Source organism: Cyprinus carpio, chromosome B5 (genome assembly GCF_018340385.1).
Source record: "Cyprinus carpio isolate SPL01 chromosome B5, ASM1834038v1, whole genome shotgun sequence".
Classification (NCBI taxonomy): Eukaryota; Metazoa; Chordata; class Actinopteri; order Cypriniformes; family Cyprinidae; genus Cyprinus; species Cyprinus carpio.
Window position 1 is genome coordinate 10,282,992 of NC_056601.1, and position 14,229 is coordinate 10,297,220.

At 38.2% G+C, this 14,229-nt stretch overlaps 1 protein-coding gene across 1 annotated transcript in view; it reads right to left on the reverse strand.

The window, feature by feature from the left end:
* Window positions 1-13,147, reverse strand: part of LOC109080057 (fibrinogen C domain-containing protein 1-like) — a 75,407-nt gene extending 62,260 nt beyond the window's left edge. Inside the window, exon 1 of the mRNA XM_042724243.1 lies at window positions 12,272-13,147. Within this exon, the coding sequence (XP_042580177.1) occupies window positions 12,272-12,343 (72 nt within the window). The 5' untranslated portion in view covers window positions 12,344-13,147. The remainder of the gene's footprint in view (window positions 1-12,271) is intronic.
* Between the last annotated feature and the right edge of the window lie 1,082 nt (window positions 13,148-14,229).

The window sequence follows — 14,229 nt, forward strand, 5'->3', positions numbered from 1 at the left end:
ATATGGTTCTGGGAGTTTGTGTTTGTTTAGAAAACATGACTGGAATGAAATTGCTGTTGACACTTAAACAAGCCCCAGTAGACTTTTAGGCTAAAGCTAAATTTAAGCCCACAAACCTGGTATGACTTGGCAGGGTGACATTCCTCTCACAATGTCAGTATGGGTTTAAATCATAGTTTCAAGCGATGTGCTTGCCATGTTAAACTATGATCCTGTCATGTTGCCTGCTCAGTGCTGACAAGCCACCTGTACGATTCACCTGTTTCCATGGAAACAATTAAATATACTTTTATATGTAAATATTATTTTTCAAAACATGAGGTCTTTTTTTTGTTTTACATATAAGAAAGAAAGTTTTTTTAGGTTTGGAACAACATAAGAGTTAGTAAATTATGAAAAAAATGAACATTTCTTGCTGAACTTTTGACCTCTTTATTATTGGCCCGAGAAAAAACAAAAAAGTTCATAATGCCACAATAATGATGAGCTATGAATCTTATATAAATACAAAAGCATTTTCAGTTGCTGTTATTGCATAGTTTGTTTCACTAATGAACTGAAACCTCCTCTTTGTAAAAATCAAACAAATGCTAAAATGTCTTACAAATCTAACAACGATCATCTACAATTTATGCAAACCTCATTCTGAGCCTGTTTAAAGTGAGTTAGCCCAAAACTCATTATTACCTTGTGGCAATTATCACCATCTATTCAGAATGTTTCAAAATTAAACTTTAACAAGAGCAGCTCTAATTTAGTGAATTACTCAGAAGAGCTAATGATAAAATTGCCATTCGGCTTTCCTTGCCTCTAATTGGGCTCATTTAAAAGCCTGACAGTATCTCCACAGTGGCTTTAATGTGGAGCACCTTTAAAGCACACTTCATTTGCTGCTATTGCTGAGGCATTGTGCATTTAAATTTATCTTACATATCCATTATTACGCCACTGGTTTTAAAACACCTTTAAAACACAAAACACCATTATATAATACTAATGCAGTAATCATTTAAAATCATTACTTTGATGACAGTTTTTTTACAGGAAGGCTACAATAAAAAAAATGTTTTCCTCTCTCTAAAGGTTTGATCATCTGTTTGTGTATTTCTCTACATATCTTAGCTTAAATGTTGAGTGACAGATCTCCAAACCTATCAATCATAGCATTCAGCCGTATCTGAGACACATAGATTCATTATAAAGTACACCTGTGGCCCAGAGTCATTCAGATGGAGAAAGTCATTATGTTCCTCAAATACTGCTTCGGGTTTGCACCAAACTTTTGCTCAGTCAGCGCAAGAATACTGCAGACGAATGGATTTGTGCTCACTGTTTAAAATATGATTCCCATTGTATCATGTGACATTGGTTTTATTATGCATAGTGAAAGCACGAAGGGGAACAGAGACAGTTATTCTTCCCAAATGCAGAGAAAAGTTTCCTTGTGCTATAAAAAATATATCTCACAGAAGCCATTTATTTTGGTTCTCTATCTCTCTTTTTTCAAAGCACTGATGTGCTCAGTTGGATACTAACTGGAATGCTGTGTCTGTAGGCATCAGTAGTAAAATGCTGGATGATACAAATAAACAAACAATTACATTAGATGTCTAAAGACTGTAATAATACGATTTTTGTAATGTTTTTGAAAGAACTCTCTTATGCTCACCAAAGCTGCTTTTATTTGATCAAAAATATAGTAAAACAGGGTTTTCTATTAAAATATATATATTATAATGTCATTTATTCCAGTGAAGGTGAAGCTGGATTTTTAGGAGTCATTACTCTAGTCTTTAGTGTCACATGATCCTTCAGGAATCATTCTTGTGAGATCTGCAAAATATTACATTTAACAGTGCTATTAAATGATTAAGGTCATCTAAATGTACAAAATAGGGGAAATAAGCATGGATAATTAAAACCAAAGTGGTGAATTAAAAAGTTATAGTATCATCCGATAACCAATATGGTGTTGAAGTGTCTTATAATAAAAGTTTTGCAAAGTAAAATGGCTTTTTGAAAGTAGGTTGCAAGGGTAAAAATTACTGTATTACAGGAGCCATTTGCAACTGTGGTTTGTCGAATCGGATAACAGTTACGGTATCAATAATAGAAATAATAAAATAAAAAAAAAACATAACCAAACTGTCATAAAGAAAGCAATGAAAATACAGGTTGCCTGGAAATTACAGATAATGCACATACACAAGCGGGAATGACTTTAGAGTGTAAATGGACCTGCATCTCTACAGTCCACTTACAGTAGCTACACTTAAACTGTTCTCACTTGCCCTCAGTAGTTTCAACACCACTAATGTTGGTCCCGCTTTCATTGATTTATACAAGCTGGAGAACAAGAGGGAGTGTATATAAAATGGCCTTTTAAACAGTAGATTGTTTTTCAGGGATTAGTTCTAGAGTTCAGTATGGCAACACAGTCCTTCATGGTTTCTGGTAGAGTCACCTTCCTTAATTCTCGATTCTTTGCATATAAGCAGTTACTGGTCATAAATTCACATGTTTTATTTATCTAATCCTCTGACCTCTCTCCCACGCCTCTTATCCAGTTCTCTCACCTCACTCCATCCCCTCTGCACTGCCTTAAAATGAAGCAATCTTGCAGTTATCCATTCTCAGCTCTTCTGATTGATTTGACATGTAAATAATTTAGCATTTGAATAACTTCTTAAATTCATTTATTAATCTGCCCCCTCTCTCCTTCCCTCACTGCCTTCGTTCCATCCCTTATGTTGTGCAGAGGAATTGATCTGTGTTCGCTAGATTGAGTTTAGATGCGGTGTAAATAATTCATGCGCTGGATTACTGTTACTGTGGGCCTGGATCTTTAGTGTGGAACCTGCAATGTGTGTCTCTTTCTCCCTCCTTCGCTTTTCGAATATTTCACTCAATCTGTCAGTTTATTGGTTTTTCAAAAACGGTGTGTGAAACTATTGCCATTAGCCACCCTAATAGCTGCCGCCCCCATACAGTCATCATCTGACAGACTGTTTGTGTGTGTCTGCATGCTGGAGTCCTCAGGATGTGAGATGTGGTTACAGACTGGTAAATCTTGAGAAGGTGAACTGTCTCTTGCTCTTTTCCCTCTCCTTTAATCTCTATCTCTAGGCTGTAATTAGTTCAGTGATTAACCTTGACATTCCTGATCACATCATTCGGCCTTAATGATGCAATTACCACTCAGTGTTAAATCAACTCACACATCCACATCCCAATATACTGCACACATAAGCATAAACATATACAAACACAGAGCAGAAGGGCAAAATGATGCTAAATAATGTCATTAATCAACAACCTTATGCACAAAAGCCAGCTTAGCGTATGACTTCAGAAATTTACCAAGACCTAGGAATATCACACAATTGCCTTAGTGCTTGATGCGTTGATTGCCACACACACACACACACACACACTTATTTCAGGAAAAATTAAACCTTAATAAGCAGGAATAATTAAGTGATTTTCTCAAGTTCTCTGCCCTCTGGACATTCACTTGATTCCAAATGTCTGACCTAAAAACACCTGATCAACTGACAGGTTCAGGTTCATTAGGAAATTAGGCTTAAGTGCAGGAAGCCAAAATGACCAGTATACAATTACAAACCCGATTCCAATAAAGTTGGGACACTGTACAAATTGTGAGTAAAAAAGGAATGGAATAATCTACAAATCTCATAAACTTATATTTTATTCGCAATAGAATATAGATAACATATCAAATGTTGAAAGTGAGACATTTTGATATGTCATGCCATGGCTCATTTTGGATTTCATGAGAGCTACACATTCCAAAAAAGTTGGACAGGTAGCAATAAGAGGCCGGAAAAGTTAAATGTACATATAAGGAATAGCTGGAGGACTAATTTGCAACTTATAAGGTCAATTGGCAACATGATTGGGTAAAGTAAAAAGAGCCTCTCAGAGTGGCAGTGTCTCTCAGAAGTCAAGATGGGCAGAGGATCACCAATTCCCCCAATGCTGTGGCGAAAAATAGTGGAGCAATATCAGAAAGGAGTTTCTCAGAGAAAAATTGCAAAGAGTTTGAAGTTATCATCATCTACAGTGCATAATATCATCCAAAGATTCAGAGAATCTAGAACAATCTCTGTGCGTAAGGGTCAAGGCCCAGAAAACCATACTGAATGCCCATGATCTTCGGACCCTTAGACGGCACTGCAACACATACAGGAATGCTACTGTAATGGAAATCACAACATGGGCTCAGAAATACTTCCAGAAAACATTGTCGGTGAATACAATCCACCGTGCCATTCGCCGTTGCCGGCTAAATCTCTATAGGTCAAAAAAGAAGCCATATCTAAACATGATCCAGAAGCAAAGGCGTTTTCTCTGGGCCAAGGCTCATTTAAAATGGACTGTGGCAAAGTGGAAAACTGTTCTGTGGTCAGACAAATCAAAATTTGAAGTTCTTTTTAGAAAAATGGGACGCCATGTCATCCGGACTAAAGAGGACAAGGACAACCCAAGTTGTTATCAGCGCTCAGTTCAGAAGCCTGCATCTCTGATGGTATGGGGTTGCATGAGTGCGTGTGGCATGGGCAGCTTACACAACTGGAAAAGCACCATCAATGCTGAAAGGTATATCCAAGTTCTAGAACAACATATGCTCCCATCCAGACGTCGTCTCCTTCAGGGAAGACCTTGCATTTTCCAACATGACAATGCCAGACCACATACTGCATCAATTACTGTACAACATCATGGCTGCGTAGAAGAAGGATCCGGGTACTGAAATGGCCAGCCTGCAGTCCAGATCTTTCACCCATAGAAAACATTTGGCGCATCATAAAGAGGAAGATGCGACAAAGAAGACCTCAGACAGTTGAGCAACTAGAAGCCTGTATTAGACAAGAATGGGACAACATTCCTATTCCTAAACTTGAGCAACTTGTCTCCTCAGTCCCCAGATGTTTGCGGACTGTTATAAAAAGAAGAGGGGATGCCACACAGTGGTAAACATGGCCTTGTCCCAACTTTTTTGAAATGTGTTGATGCCATGAAATTTAAAATCAACTTATTTTTCCCTTAAAATTATACATTTTCCCAGTTTAAACATTTGATATGTCATCTGTGTTGTATTCTGAATAAAATATTGAAATTTGAAACTTCCACATCATTGCATTCTGTTTTTATTCACAATTTGTACAGTGTCCCAACTTTTTTGGAATCAGGTTTGTATTTACAATAGCAATATACGGAACACTTGAGTTGGCGGCCAACAAGTGCTGTATTTCTATAAAACAGCATTATTCAAACATTTAGATTTATTCAATATTAAATTTTATTCAGTATTATTTACTATTAAACTTCTAAACTTCTAAGGCCCTGTTTACACTAGTGTGTTTTCGGTTTAAAACAGCATTTTAAAATGAAAACAATCCTCATCTACGTTGGCGTCTTCACTGCATTTCAGAAACGATCTCTGTCCACACTAACTGAAAACGCATATCACATGACCATTCATGCATGTACAACCAGGTATAGGTAGATGCCCTATTATTTAGATGCTGGACGCTTCTACTTGCTTTGAGCGGTCGAGTGGGGAATCTACCTATATATATCTATTGGTACAACTATTAGCATGACGTTATCGTTTAATAAAAGTGCCAGTCTACATCAATATGTAACTCGTAGCAATGGCACACAACTAATAACTAATAGCGATAACAATATCTCCACACGAGGTCAACAAACAACAAAAGTAGTACACTGTTGCATGATTTATTCATGGTACAAACTTGATTGTCCAAACTTTGCTTGAAACGTAAGGACGACATTTGAGAATATTGTTGGCTACAATACATATTCTTAATATAATAATGTAAAGAGAGTATGACATTACAATCACTGAACTGAAAACTGCTGAAAGAAGGAAGGCACAGCTTTTGACTCAGGGTTATGAAACTGTGATCCAGAACAGAAAACACTGGTTTGTGAAGCTAAAATGTAATAGCAAGCTGTTTAGCCACAATCAACCAATCATTAAATATTCATGCATTATGTACAGTCAGAGAAACTGTTACGTGGCATCACTGTGTTTAGTTTTAACATATTAAAGTAAAATAAAAATATCAAAAGGTGACAGAGAGAACATGTTAACCGGAGACCATATTATTTGTTTTTACATTTCAAGTGGCTTAAATCATGCAAAGCCGACTCTTGTGGTGATAAAATTCATAGATGGACACACAGTTTTATTAAAACTGGCTATGTGCTGTATTTAGTGTTACTAAACTAATAAATACACATATAAAAAGGTATACATACATACATACAAACCCGATTCCAAAAAAGTTGGGACACTGTACAAATTGTGAATAAAAACAAAATGCAATGATGTGGAAGTTTCAAATTTCACTATTTTATTCAGAATACAACATAGATGACATATTAAACTGAGAAAATGTATCATTTTAAGGGAAAAATAAGTTGATTTTAAATTTTATGGCATCAGCACATCTCAAAAAAGTTGGGACAAGGCCATGTTTACCAATGTGTGACATCCCCTCTTCTTTTTATAACAGTCTGCAAACGTCTGGGGACTGAGGAGACAAGTAGCTCAAGTGTAGGAATAGGAATGTTGTCCCATTCTTGTCTAATACAGGCTTCTAGTTGCTCAACTGTCTTAGGTCTTCTTTGTCGATGTTTTCTATGGGTGAAAGATCTGGACTGCAGGCTGGCCATTTCAGTACCCGGATCCTTCTTCTACGCAGCCATGATGTTGTAATTGATGCAGTATGTGGTCTGGCATTGTCATGTTGGAAAATGCAAGGTTTTCCCTGAAAGAGACGATGTCTGGACGGGAGCATATGTTGTTCTAGAAATTGGATATACCTTTCAGCATTGATGGTGCCTTTCCAGATGTGTAAGCTGCCCATGCCACACCCACTCATGCAACCCCATACCATCAGAGATGCAGGCTTCTGAACTGAGCGCTGATAACAACTTGGGTTGTCCTTGTCCTCTTTAGTCCGGATGACATGGCGTCCCAGTTTTCCAAAAAGAAATAAAATTTTGATTCGTCTGACCACAGAACAGTTTTCCACTTTGCCACAGTCCATTTTAAATGAGCCTTGGCCCAGAGAAAACGCCTGCACTTCTGGATCATGTTTAGATATGGCTTCTTTTTTGACCTATAGAGTTTTAGCTGGCAATGGCGAATGGCACGGTGGATTGTGTTCACTGACAATGTTTTCTGGAAGTATTCCTGAGCCCATGTTGTGATTTCCATTACAGTAGCATTCCTGTATGTGATGCAGTGCTGTCCCGAAGGGCCCGAAGATCACGGGAATCCAGTATGGTTTTCCGGCCTTGACCCTTACGCACAGAGATTGTTCCAGATTCTCTGAAACTTTGGATGATATTATGCACTGTAGATAATGATAACTTCAAACTCTTTGCAATTTTTCTCTGAGAAACTCCTTTCTGATATTGCTCTACTATTTTTCGCCGCAGCATAGGGGATCCTCTGCCCATCTTGACTTCTGAGAGACACTGCCACTCTGAGAGGCTCTTTTGTATACCCAATCATGTTGCCAATTGACCTAATAAGTTGCAAATTAGTCCTCCAGCTATTCCTTATATGTACTTTTAGCTTTTCCGGCCTCTTATTGCTACCTGTCCCTACTTTTTTGGAATGTGTAGTTCTCATGAAATCCAAAATGAGCCAATATTTGGCATGACATTTCAAAATGTCTCACTTTCAACATTTGAAATGTTATCTATATTCTATTGTGAATAGAATATAAGTTTATGAGATTTGTAAATCATTTCATTCCTTCTTTACTCACAGTTTGTACAGTGTCCCAACTTTTTTGAAATCGGGTTTGTATATACAGTGTGAAATCTAAAATCCTTTAGAAAAGTATACTCTATACAGTGCCCTCTAAAAGTTTGGAAATGTATCAGCATATTTTCTATTACACAATCATGCCTCTTTTGCAGCTGTGATGCTTGGTTACAGTATTATATTTGACCCCGGGGGGGGGGTATCATTATGGAGGAAAGACGCCTCTACTGTCTGATTGCCAATTAAATTTGGACACAACAGTCTTATCAGAACACTGTTTGGAGATGCTCTAAGCATAGCTGTAGTATTTTTCTGTTTGCACAGTTTGTGTTGTACCTAGTCAACTCAAAGTCATGACAAAATTATGAAGAATTTATGCTGACATTCTTCAAAACCCCACTTCTCCTGGGATGTTTCCAAACTTTGAAGGGCACTGTACATGGGTAAAAAATTAAGAACATCATTTTGAACTTGATCTACAATAGAATAGGTAGTCCTGAATGCAGTGAGTCATGCTGAAATCCACACAATGAGTGCACCCACTGAAAAAAACAAATAAACAGGAAAAAAAAAACCGGCAAAAAATAAGCCACTTACATAGTTTCTCATCTGCGTAATAAGTGCAATTCAACACGCTTAACCCATAACATGATTTATGACTCAGCTTAAATTTAAGAAAATTTCACTACAGATGTTTATGATTACTATAAGCACAGCATAAAATGCCATTTTATAATCTTTTCCGTGAGTGAACATTGGCTAATGGTTTGAGGCTATTGTCAGATGTGGCGCTGAATGTGTAACAGGAAGTGGATGGGAGGGAGAAGAGAAAACAGGTACTAACGCAGCACTAACTGAGTTCCATCATGGTGTAAAGACACAATACTCTGCACAGAATGGCCAAGGCAAATCTCTATTCTTCACTGAAGTGCTCTTGGGTGATGTGTGCGTAGCTCACAATCCCTTTAACTGTATATACAATTTTCGTGAGAATGCATTAACATGGGCAAGCATAGATGGGAAATTGAGACAAGGTTCAAGGGAAAGGCAGGACAGGGAAAATAAAAAAAAAAGAAAATGATCATGCCTCCCTAGGCCTTTATTGACAAAAATGTCAGTGTTTGACCTGATGGAGGGAAAAGAAGTAGGAGACTGACTGACAGGGTGAGGCAGGGTAAGAGACAGATGGTGAGAGAGAAGGAGAAAGAGAGCAGAGGAGAAAATGATAGACAAGAGGAGAATAAGAAAATGAGAAAGGCAAGGGGGAGGAAAAAAAATATTCACAAGGAAACATATAGAGAAAATACTCTGCCACACACATACACAGTTAAAGGACGTAAGGCAAATTCAAGAGATGTTACTTTTTCAGTTCATGCAAAAACAGGGAATTTGTTTCAACAGCAACCCATGCTGTATAGAATGCTAATTTCATATAAAACAAAACACAATCCATATCCTAAAGCTAACAGGAATCCCCAGAACTCCCTCTCAACTTGTCTCTTGATGTCTCCGTCTCCTCCCTTCTTCCCATACAGGGAGAAAGCATTAGTCATTCATAGCTCAATCTGTGAATGGGTGGTGGCCAATTCATGGCTGCTCTTCATTTTTATCTGTATTTTTAGCTTACCATTGTAAACTGCCTTCTTCATTACAGCTGTACAGTACATCCCATTACGTTTGTAAATCTGTACATGCTGTTAATGGCCACTGTATTATTCATTTGATGTTTATTATTGGTCAGTCTAGTCTGCATGGTGAAGTTGTCTTGCACATTTGCTGATCATTAGTTCAGGGGTTTTTGAAAAAAAAAAGGGTTTCAAAAAACCCTTGCTATAGTTCGTTGCAGCATCATTATTTTTTGTGTTTTAGGAGATCCACAACAGACACCAAGAAATCTATCAGTCTAACAATCTCATTAGAAATAGGATTATCCTGAGATAAACTGTAGCCAAAATTTCAATTCACACTTTCTCATAAAGGGGGAGACCATTTAAAGGTATTTTTTTACTTGTCAGCCTATGAGTGACTTATTTTTGTGTGTGTGTTTTCATTAGCAGTAGTGTTCTTGTGGTTATGCTGGTTTTAAACACAAAAAAGCTAGTTCATAAATTCTGTCCTCTAGATGCAGATTCAACAGGTTCTGTCCATGGTTCTGAATGTGACACATGGCATGTGGTTGTTGCTGTCCATGGTGCTGATTTTAAAAACAGACAGGCATGTATACATACTGTAAGTGTGTGTTTGAGTAGATTGTTTAGAGATTTTACAGATTTTTTTTTTATTTTCTCTCGAACGTCCTACAATGAAAGAAATAAAAAAAAAATCAGGTTCAATTCAATTCAATTCAAATCAAGTATATTTGTATAGCCTTTTTTACGATACAAATCATTGCAAAGTAACTTCACAGAAAATTTAATTTCTCCAATATTTAGTAGTTCACCAATTTAAGACAGTATGAATGTGCAGTGGAAATATGTGGGACATTAATCATCAAATGTTCACTGCAACATCATTCTTCTAAATAACTTTTTCAGCTAAGACAACAAAACCAATTTCCAGAGGAACAGTAACTTAAAGGGTTAGTTCAACCCAAAATGAAAATTATGCCATTAATTACTCACCCTCATGACGTTCCAAACTCATAAGACCTTTGTTCATCTTCGGAACATAAATTAAGATATTTTTAATGAAATTGGAGAGCTATCTGACCCTCCACAGACAGCAACACAACTAAAATGTTCCCAGGTCCAGAAACATAGTAAATACATCAGTAAAACAGTCCATGTGACATCAGTGGCTCAACTTAAGTTTTGCGATGCTACGAGAATACTTTTTTCTGTGCAAAGAAAACAAAAATAACATAATTTACTCAACCATTCTTCTCCCCCGAGTTATGTCTTCCACCATTTTAAAGAGTATTATGAATGCATACGCACGCTTTCCCCTACCCATAAACAACGCTTACTGCGCAGATCCCATTCATGTGCGCACTTTCCCCTCGAACGTAAACAACGCTGATTACGTCAAATATGTTCTTGGGTACTCTCCAAAATGGTGGAAAACTCGGGGGAGAAGGTTGTTGAGTAAATTATGTTATTTTTGTTTTCTTTGTGAAAAAATAAATAAATAAAGTATTCTCGTACTGAAGTTGAGCCACTGATGTTACATGGACTGTTTTACCAATGTATTTACTACGTTTCTTGACCTGGGAACATTTCAGTTGCGTTGCTGTCTATGGAGGGCCAGATAACTCTCCAATTTCATTAAAAATATCTTAATTTGTGTTCCAAAGAGGAACAAAGCTCTTACGCAGGTTTGGAATGACATGAGAGTGAGTAATTATTGACTTAATTTTCATAAAGTCAGTAGTTTAAAATGCATGTAGGGACCCCATTGTGGACTGTTGTCAGCAAAAATGGACTCAATCAATTCCACTCCACCACTGCAATTGTGTGTGTGCTGGGAAAATCCTTCCTTATTGAATAAAAACTATCTTAGCCAAACTCAAATGTCAAAAGCTTAAAATAGATCCCAAATTTGTTGCCATTTAAGTTGATGTAAAGCCTTAGATGTCTTCTGTTACTTCTGCACAACATTTAAGCCTAATCAACCTACAGGATTATAAAAAAAAAAAAAAAAATCCAACTTGAATACTTACTGCACTGTCTACACTCTCTCCCCCTACAGTCTGTGTAGTTGATTGTGTGATGGTGTGGGAGTGTACTCAAACCTTGAGTATTTATCGAGCTATGTGTTGGTTGGTTTGATGCATTTTGTTTTTAACTGTATTTGAACATGTGTGTCCGTTTTAAGGGTTCTCTATCCACATCATTGACACAGACAAAACTGAACCCCGATTATAAATTACTACGGTCCATTAAAACGTGCATTCACCATAAACCAGTTTTACACACTTTTAACACATACATACATTTGTCTCATTCTCTCTTACCTTGGATGTGATTTGGGAAACCCACTAAAGTGCCTCTGTAGCTTATCCACACGCGCGCGCGCACACACACACACACACACACACACACACACACACACACATAGTGTAGTATAGTCATTCCCAACACAACATCAATGGCATAGCCAAAAAAAAAAAAAAATCATTAAATATTAACATTCCCCTCCCTCCTTTCCCACTTTACCAACACCAGCACTTAGTGCCAAATCCACAGACCAGCTGCAATTAGCATGACTGGCGCCCTTTTCTTCGGCTACCGCATAAACGCGAAACAAAATAGCCACTTTCTGCCGCGATCATGATCTACGGGCGCGCTTATGCGGAGTGACAGGAACAAGCCGCGCTCAACTCATTGTGCTATTCGCTGCTCTCTCTGTACCCCCACACACACATAGATGAGTAGGTATTGTATCTCATCCTAAAACTACATTCAGTATGTTTTACGAAGTGTAAGCGAGTGGGAGACGCACCTGATTTTTGCCCCGCTGTCCGTCTTCGAGTTCCGGTGAGCTGTTCATGATTCCCCATCGATCATTGAGCATTCTCCGGAGAAGAACAAACCTTAAACCGCCTGTCAGTTACAGGCGGGAAAACAAGACACTTGGTCGTTCAGTCGTTTTCCTGATAAGTTATTCCATGGAAATAGACAAATAACCTTTGGGGGAAAAGAAGAAAAGGGGAGTGAGGAGAGTGCGTGAGATCGAGACGACACTGATCTAGCCTCTACTCCGGGACCACACTGACTAATTCTGGTCTAAAAGGGGCGGCGAAGACTCTCGCACCACACACATCGTGATCGTAATATCATACGTAGCCTACTTTGATAAGGGAAATAATAATAAATAAATAAAACTCCTCAAATTTCCATAAACAGTTCTTCAAAGTATTTTCTTTCCTTCTGGAGCGTTGAATAAAGTCCTCAGGTATTCCACACTAATTAACAGAGGAAAAAATGGTGCGAATCAAGTCGACGCACGCGTGTATATCCAAGCCAACGCAACTCAAAACACAAAAAAATATTCTGATGTTTCTGTCCAAAAACTAATAACGGGCGTTCAGTCCCGAAGAGTCGTTTAAAAGTGATACAACTTTGTATTCCTAAGCCGTTAGCTGGATGGACAGATTGTGGCGGTGCTGTGATTTAATGAGAGAATTCAATCCGTTTCCCAGTGTGTCCTAGTTTACCGGACAGAGGGCGATGGATGTCTCGTTTTGACAAGACTAGCGCGGCAGGGCAGAGTAAGGGGGTTCCTACTCGCGAGCCAAGCTCCTCGCTATCCTCCAGAAGCTGTTCGTTAAGCGCGCTCCCGGTGCGCGCTCAGTTTCGTTTCCAGACACCGTCGGCACTGATACGATTTTTCCACACCCCTCGTATAGTCCCACTCCGCTCTCAGTAGCTCAACATGCAATAAAATGACCCGTCACGAACGACTGGGTGAGCGATGGAAGTCAAATTGAACTCGAAGACGCAATACAATAACTGAAGTTGTTTTTAAATGAGGAGTTCATTTTATGGTATAAGCCTCATTAAAATGATACTTGAAGAGCGCAGTTTGAGCCAACCGAAACCGTTATGATTCTCGGTGCACAGATGTTTTTGTCATGTTATCCATTAGATATTCTACCCTTGCCAGTTGCTGGTGATTACATCTGACAGCACAGAGATTAATCAGGCGATCATCTCAGTGTCAGTCAGTTTAGCAAAAATTACTACTAATGAATTACTGAAAACACACAGGTGCAATCCACGTGATAAAAGGGTCAGTTGCACCCAATGCAATAATGAGATGATTAGGCCCAAGTGCCCCATATGAAAATATACTGGGGTCAGGACCGTCACTAGCAGGAAGAAAGGTAGTGATGATTCAATGCTTCCCCAGAGGGGTTCGGAGATTTCAATTTGGTTCAGTTCAGAGGCCCCGCATAACCTAACTACAGCCCTGATTGTGGTGCCCCCATCAAAATGTTATTAGACATCAACAAAGGTTTCAGAAGAAAACAATTTTTATTATTACAAAAACATAGGCTATTAGTATTTAAACTGTTTACAACTTTACTGACTGAAGGCCAATAATCGACAAAATATAACAATGGCTGATGGTCCTGGCTGGATGCTGCCTGTAACAAATTTTATGATACTGGCTTAAGGCCCGTTCACACCAAGAATGCTAACTATAACTATGCATTTTTAATAATCATTCTTATTCAGCAAGAATAGTGAATTCCACAAAATTACAGCCAATCTGCTTTAAAGAGTGTGAGATGACATAACTGCAGCATGCTCTGCATATTGAGCTAAACAAAAAATAAATTCAACTTTACAGATATTAGTTTTTACATTTTGGAAAATCCACTACAGTTCAGTTGTGAGGCTACATAAGGGCCAATGACACTCAGATTGACGGCTGGCCCACCCAATCAAATGAGG